The following is an 8206-nucleotide window of genomic DNA, read 5'->3' as shown; positions in this document are numbered from 1 at the left end:
GAACAGTCAAGGGTTGGCATGCTGTTACTTTCTTTTCTTGACCAGCGTGATAGATTTCGCTCAGTGGGATGCCAAAGAAATCAATATGATAGTTGTTCGGAAGGATTGAGGAGATGTTTTAGGATTTACGTTTTAGATGTCATAGCTGGTGGGGCTATCGTCGTTTAGTGTATCAGTATGCACGCGTTTTGGCCAGGTAACTCTCCGGCCGCCGTCACGTGTCATTGAGTCCTGAGAATAACTGAATGATGTTTCCAAACATCATGATGATGTTTTCTGGATGACTGCATAATGCTTCCAAACATAATGACGATATTTCCTGGATGACTGGACAATATTTCCAAACATCGCCCAGTCCGCAGGACCTATAACACCTGGCGACGCCCGGAGGGCCAACTGGCCAAAATGTGGTGCACACATTAAGACATCAGACGAGGCCGATAGTTAGAGCAATTGTTCTATCCGTGACATACATATGAATGAGTGCTGTCAGACGTCTCTCTCCCCCGCTGGCCCCGCCCCGCTACCCTCCATTGCCCTTTGACCCCGAACCCTCACATCGCTTGCTGGTCCGATTTGTCTTACCCGAGGCGCACTGAAGGTGGGTTAGCCGATGACCGCCATCGTCCTCGATGTTGATTGGTCGAACCTGAGCGAGAGAGGAGCTACGGATGGTGAGCTTCAAAGCGCGTGTGCAATGACATGAGAAAAATGTCAGCTTCCTTGTTGCCCTAGTGGCCAGAGGCGAATCCAGGATTCTTTCGAGGGGGGGGGGGGGAGAAGGGGCACGGAACTTTATGAACCCCTTGGAGTTTTTATGCTCTTTCCAAATGAAGAAATCCTTGCATTCATAGCACTGAATTTACGATTTCTATGCATGCTGTTTGTTACACAGGATGTTTTTCGCGCGCACAGTCCTAGAAAACTAGGCGTGGTACGTGTGTGCAGGCATGGGACGCGCTCATTTTTTTTTCTGGAGCATGATTGATCCTGTCATTCTGAGGCCAAGTATTTCGGGAACGATATGGCCAAATGGGCTGAAGTTAGCTGCTAAACCCATCAAAATCAGTCACGAGAGACTTTGTTTCAAGTTAAGTTACGAGTAGCTGACTCCGGGGGCTAGCCAGCCAGTCAATGTGATCAGCTGATGGTTGATGTCTAACGCAGAGTTGTTGTCTTAGCTTGAATGAATGAGTACAAGATATCATACAATTCAAAATGTGTTAAGCATGTGGTGAACAAGTCTGATTGGTGCTCCTTTTTCACTAAGCAACGGAGGTGCGGAACTGGTGGTGTCTTACCAACATGTAGGCCCTTATCGACTCAGGAGGTCCTCGCTCAGCACCAATGGCCTTACGACTGTCACCTAAGGTCCGTTCCTCTCGGGCCGGGGCCCCTAAATAAGACTCTGGCCAGCCCCTCCTGCCCTTAGGCCCTCCAGTCGGATCCTTGATCGTCGGTCCCGTCCCGGCGATCGGTCGATGGATCGTCGGTCCCGGCAAATGAATAGTAGGGCCTCCAGCAACAGCGTAGGGCGTCTATACGGCGCAATAGGCCTCAACGTTCCCCCAATTACCACCAGGGAGATCACTATCACCAATCGTTATGCGCGAAAAATCAATTTTGCATGCTCACGGACCCTCACTTTTGCCTGCGACTGGTCTTGGTCACCTGAAGGCCCAAAAGCTTCTATCTTTATAATGCTTTGTTTAAAAACGGCGTCCGTTTGGCCGTTTATAGGTCCCTTCGAAGTCCAGCGGAGAGAGAGAGGGGAGGGGGGGGGGGGGCATGACCTCCCTCTAGATACATCACTGCAAACTGCTGAACTCTGTCATACTGCCCATGACTTTTACCTGCAACTTTTCAAGGCGAAGGTTTCCGTTGCGGAACGCCTCTGCATGGTGCATAGCGTAGATACTACTGAAGTTGAGGTGCTTGTACCTTACACAGGTGCACTGACACATATCAGTCGATGCAACAACTTTAAAGAAGCAAGGCCCTCTTCATGATGCACTGCAGTGTGTGGTACTTCCCTGTGCTGGTCCGACCACATTTGTCATCCTCCCTTTGCCTCGTGGGCGCGTGCTGACGGGGGTAGCACAATCGCCGACCTTGAACCAGACCGCCGTGTTCCAGCCGCTGCTCCCGATCGGCACGAGACGCGGTTGATCTGCACCGGCGGCGGCTGACCCACATCGGTAGGCGGGGTGGGGCGGGGTGGGGGTGGGGGAGGGGCACCCCATGGCGAGGTTAGATACAAGCCGCCCGGCCAGACAGACTCCGGGGTGCTACACGACGGTGTATTATGTGCGAACAGTGCCGAGGCCGCGGCCGGTACGTGACTATCGTGCTCTCGTCACGTATCCGCGTTTGATGCGCAGCAGGAACAACAGCGACGCAACATGTGGCGCCCACGGTTTCCGATGATGCAAGGCACATTGAAGTGGTCGCCATTTACTTGAAGTCCAGGCACTACGTGCCGACCATGCAGCTATCAGCCGGAATATGTCGTTGCGCTATTTAGGATCACCGCCGCGAATAAGAGCGCATGGTGTGAAATACATGCAGTGCGACATATACACACGAAGAACACGACACACCCCGCATCCGCGACACCACCACGTCCTTCCATTGCTTCGCCGAAAAGAATTCCGTACACATCGTTCACCATGAAACCAGCAATATCTCTTCAATTATATGTGAGTCAGAGGAATGTTTTCTTTTGACCTTATGTGAAGAGTCTCAAACATGACGTCATCGCCATGCCAAACAAATCGAGAAATGACTCAGTCCCGACGCTTTCACCGGGGCGAATGCTCTCTCCCCCGGTCGTATTTGTGAAGCGGTCCCCATGCGGAACCTGAGCTGCTTTCCACCGGACTCCGCCGCTTTGCATCCTGTCGGGGGCAACGGCACGCCGAAGACGCGAGCCACTCAGAGTGGCCTCGCCCAGGCGTCTGTACGCGTGGCATTGGCGCTTTGGTTTGAGTGGGTCGCCATGGAGACTTACTCTTCTTACAACGCCCCTGTTTCTTTCAAACCGTAACGTCACCTTCGCGAACCGCTCTGAAGGCATTCCAGTGGACGACGCATTCCTGAGACAAGCCTCTCGAGGAGGGGCAGTTGTGGACTTACTGACGCCCCTGCGCCCATTCCTCTCACAATCCAGTATGGTCCGCGTCCTACCCTCGCGCCTGGCACCGTCCAACAGCACCCCTCCGACCTCCCAACAGTGACCTGTCTCCCGGTTCGAGCGTCCGCACCAACAAACGACGCTGCAATACTCCTCGCGATACGCCGACGCACCACCACTGCGACGAAAGACGGTCCGCAGCTGCGGCGAATGCTTCAGCCTTTCGACGGCCTTAGCGTGCCTCACTCAATCATCTTGAAGAGCGCGATGGCGAAGATCATACCGAGCAGCATGACGCACGCGATGCCGACGCCGACGCCACCAATGACGGTGGCGTGCGCCGTGACGAACTCCTTGATGCGGCCCTTGCAGCCGATCTGGAAGGCGTTGGCTTCCGTGCAGGGCTCGGCCGTCCCTTTGGGGCAGCACGAGGCCGGCAGCGGGGTGACACGGCCCTTCCAGTCCTCTGGCCGGTCCACGCCGCAGCACTTCATCTGTGGACCGCACGAGGGGGTGGGGGGTGGGGTCAGGGGCGAGGGGGGCATCTGATGTCATCGATGCTCTGGCTGCTGGTGGATGGTGGTCGGCGTTAGGGGGGGGGGGGGGGCGGGGTCAGGGGCGCGCGGAGGGTATCTGATGTCATCGACGCTCTGGCTGCTGGTGGATGGTGGACGGCGTCAGGGAGGGCGGGGTCAGGGGCATGGGGGGGGGGGGATCTAATGTCATCGGCGCTCTGGCTGCTGGTGGATGGTGGACGCGTTAGGTAGGATCAGCGACAGACGCGATGGAGATTGCGCAGGATTTGTCACCAGGAGAGCAGCAGGCATGATGACTACCAGCTTGGGATGGGTCAGGACTAGTCGGTGACGGTACAGGGCCAGCCTGAGCCGGGAAGACGGTCGGGGGGAGGGGGCTGCAGCTACTTAACTCTGGCCGACTGGTGGGGATTAGCCTCGCTTGGAGTGGGCAAGGTCATGGCAAACACCACTGGCAACCAACGTTCGAGGTAGTGTCCAAGGGCAGGGCAGAGCGCAGGTGCTATTATTCATGCCGCCCACGACACAGGCCCAGAAGCGACGATTCACGATAAATTTCGGTTTGGGGATGATAAAGTAACGTCTCCAGAACGTCGTAGTCTCTCTTGAAGTATATTTGCCTGGATTTTCCGCTATTTTTTTATCATGACAGGGCTCTGAGGCGGATCAGGGCGATTAAAAACCCGGCTCCAAAGAGCCTCCGTGACTTGAGCGCATGACACGGCTGCCCGAACCCCATCATAAAGAATCACGCTCATTTCTCGAGACAAAATCACAGGTGGGGAGAAGCAAACCAGTCACTGAACCACGAACAATATAATACTGTACACAACTGCGTGAGACGAGCGTCCTACGGCCAGCCATACTTTCAGGATCACGACGCTACACATATGGCTCCGGTGGCACGAACCGTGTTGTGACCTCTTCCGTGCCCTCCGACCGAGAGTTATCCTCCGCTGAACAGTCCTGTATAAGTTAATGTGCAGGAGCGACAGACGGCGGTGTCGATATCAATGAAGCGTTTATGTTTCAGAAGTTTGTTTGAGAAGAAGAGAAGTACCTTATGTGAGCAATTAATCTGTATCTGATTCGAACCTGATGTTCTATCCGGGTGGACATTCCAAATACATCAATTTTAATGGCGATATTTTATAATAATTCTGCCTGGCGCCCATACCACACCAGCCTACGTCAGCACCTGCGCGCGTTAAGTGACATCTTGCTGCACCTGCCGTGGCCGCCGCTTACCTGGCTCTGTGCAGCATCCCACGCGTCCTTGATGCCCTGTTTCGTGCTGTACTCGTCCAGTTCAGCCGTCATCTTGGTGGTAATGGTGTCCTCAACGCGCTCGTTGAATACGTAGCCGAGGATGCCGCCGACGAGCAGCACGACGAACAGCACCAGCAGGATGATGAAGTACTGAGGGCGGAGTGTCACGATTAACTGGACGTGCACAAAATGCTTCACTGCTCGTACACCGGCAGCAGCCCTATACAGTTAGCCCATCATGATGATCACATTTCGGTGCCATGTCAGGGCTGGGCGGAGGGGCGATACCACAGTCGTGATGAACGGCAGCAATGCTGTGCTGGGGACGGACAAGCGCTGGCCTTCAGAGCTGGGGTCTGTTGACGAGCCTTTCGCGCAACCGTGACAGATGAGGGTTGTCAGCCAGGTGGACACTTCTGCACCGCCGGTGGACTCTGTTGCATGGGGAGAGGGGGAGGGGAGGCGAGGGGAGAGGGATGTCAGCAATGTAGATCTCCAGCAGCGAATACAAATTACCGGTCAGCCCACCGTGCGCAAGGACAGCCATGGAAGACGAGCAAAGGGCAGAGATGCGTCTACCCAGCCCGGAACAATGCTTTTCTCTCGATAAGCAATGCTGCCTTTCACTTGCAGCAAAGATGGCGCGGGCGCGGATGTTTGCAGAGCTTAGCATCTTGCCCCTGTGACATACACAACAGACAAGGCCGGTACACTCAGAGCACCGCCGCCGCAGCCTCACCGTACACTCAGAGCACCCCCACCGCAGCCTCACCGTACACTCAGAGCACCGCCGCCGCAGCCTCACCGTACACTCAGAGCACCGCCGCCGCAGCCTCACCGTACACTCAGAGCACCGCACCGCAGCCTCACCTACATCAGCACCGCCACCGCAGCTCACCGTACATCAGAGCACCGCCGCCGCAGCCTCACCGTACACTCAGAGCACCGCCACCGCAGCCTCACCGTACACTCAGAGCACCGCCACCGCAGCCTCACCGTACATCAGAGCACCGCCACCGCAGCCTCACCGTACACTCGAGCCACCGCCACCGCAGCCTCACCGTACACTCAGAGCACCGCCACCGCAGCCTCACCGTACACTCAGAGCACCGCCCCCGCAGCCTCACCGTACACTCAGAGCACCCCACCGCAGCCTCACCGTACACTCAGAGCACCGCCCCCGCAGCCTCACCGTACACTCAGAGCACCGCCCCCGCAGCCTCACCGTACACTCAGAGCACCGCCCCCGCAGCCTCACCGTACACTCAGAGCACCCCACCGCAGCCTCACCGTACACTCAGAGCACCGCCACCGCACGCCTCACCGTACACTCAGAGCACCGCCACCGCAGCCTCACCGTACACTCAGAGCACCCCCACCGCAGCCTCACCGTACACTCAGGCACGCCCCGCCCCCGCAGCCTCACCGTACACTCAGAAGCACCCGCCCCGCAGCCTCAACCGACACTCAGAGCACCGCCCCGCAGCCTCACCGTACACTCAGAGCACCCCACCGCAGCTCACCGTACACCAGAGCACCGCCGCCGCAGCCTCACCGTACACTCAGAGCACCCGCCACCGCAGCCTCACCGTACACTCAGAGCACCGCACCGCAGCCTCACCGTACACTCAGAGCACCGCCCCGCAGCCTCACCGTACACTCAGAGCACCCCACCGCAGCCTCACCGTACACTCAGAGCACCGCCCCCCCGCAGCCTCACCGTACACTCAGAGCACGCCACCGCCAGCCTCACCGTACACTCAGAGCACCGCCCACCGCAGCCTCACCGTACACTCAGAGCACCCCACCGCAGCCTCACCGTACACTCAGAGCACCGCCACCGCAGCCTCACCGTACACTCAGAGCACCGCCACGCAGCCTCACCGTACACTCAGAGCACCGCCGCCGCAGCCTCACCGTACACTCAGAGCCGCCACCGCAGCCTCACCGTACACTCAGAGCACCCCACCGCAGCCTCACCGTACACTCAGAGCGCCCCTCGCAGCCTCACCGTACACTCAGAGCACCGCCGCCGCAGCCTCACCGTACATCAGAGCACCGCCAGCAGCCTCACCGTACACTCAGAGCACCCCCACCGCAGCCTCACCGTACACTCAGAGCACCGCCACCGCAGCCTCACCGTACACTCAGAGCGCCGCCACCGCAGCCTCACCGTACACTCAGAGCACCGCCACCGCAGCCTCACCGTCCACTCAGAGCACCCCCACCGCAGCCTCACCGTACACTCAGAGCACCGCCACCGCAGCCTCACCGTCAGCAGCATGCATCTGATCTCCTTGACGGCGCCGAGGCAGCCCAGGAAGGCGACCAGGGAGACGATGGCGCCGGTGGCGATCAGGATGTAGGCCGACGAGACGTACAGGTCGGTGCCGAGCAGCTTCTCGAACTCCGACTTGTCCACCACTGTCCACACGCCCACCACCAGCACCGTGATGCCGCCGATCTGCGGACAGGGTCGTCGGTGGCGTCAGCGGATGGCTACGTGGATGCCCGTGCATTGGCTTACGCCCGGCAACGGCTGAACGCAGCGCCGGTGTCGGTTGTCGACACGTTGAACTCACGGAGGGGAGCCGGAGCTTCGTCCGCTCGTCTCAATGCGCAGAATACATCCGGAGAAGGATGCTGCAACTAAATTGTCATTACGTATACCGGTGGGACCACGTTATTTGCATTGCCCAGCCCCAGTATGTCGGCAGATCGGTAAGTGCGTCGCGATGAAGATGACAACTGCTCGGTCTCGCTGCACAGAAAACGCCTTCAAGGCCAGTACGGATGTGTGCTTATTTAGCTGATGTATAAGGTGCAGTAACTGTAATGCCCAACCGCTTCTTTTCCGAGAGCTCCAAAAATGTTTTGCAGTGGCCCTGTCGTGTCGTTTGCTTGCTGTTCGGCGCTTGCAAAGCATGTGTCCAGTCACTGCATCAATGAGTCGAAGCTGCTGCATGGCATCTGGTGTGCGATCGCATATCGTTGGTCTTCCACACACAGTGAGGTGGATCAGGGTACCATCGTACAGATCATCCACTGACGAACAGTGCCTCAAATGTAATGACTAGCGTTGTGGCAGTCTTTGGAAGCGACTTCTGTGGATGATACGCATATCCTGTTCAGCCCCGGAAACACGACGATACATCGGACCTATGTACCGCTACATGGCAATGCAGAAGGGAAAGTGGAGATCATAACACAACCTAACACCGGTCACTCGTTTTTGGGTGTTGATTCGCTGGTAAAAAGTTATCGACAT

The 8206-nt window shown here is 57.4% G+C and overlaps 1 protein-coding gene across 1 annotated transcript in view; it reads right to left on the bottom strand.

The window, feature by feature from the left end:
* Positions 1-3057: 3057 nt before the first annotated feature.
* Positions 3058-8206, bottom strand: part of LOC119107462 (CD151 antigen-like) — a 5843-nt gene continuing 694 nt past the window's right edge. Inside the window, exons 2-4 of the mRNA XM_037230905.1 lie at positions 7211-7402; positions 4918-5088; positions 3058-3627 (exon numbers count right to left, since the gene is read on the bottom strand). Coding sequence (XP_037086800.1) covers positions 3376-3627; positions 4918-5088; positions 7211-7402 — 615 coding nt within the window. The 3' untranslated portion in view covers positions 3058-3375. The remainder of the gene's footprint in view (positions 3628-4917; positions 5089-7210; positions 7403-8206) is intronic.

This window comes from Pollicipes pollicipes, unplaced genomic scaffold (genome assembly GCF_011947565.3).
Source record: "Pollicipes pollicipes isolate AB1234 unplaced genomic scaffold, Ppol_2.1 Scaffold_6686;HRSCAF=7923_pilon_pilon_pilon, whole genome shotgun sequence".
Taxonomy (NCBI): Eukaryota; Metazoa; Arthropoda; class Thecostraca; order Pollicipedomorpha; family Pollicipedidae; genus Pollicipes; species Pollicipes pollicipes.
The sequence above is the reverse complement of the archived record's forward strand: the minus strand, read 5'-3'. Positions and strand labels throughout refer to the sequence as shown.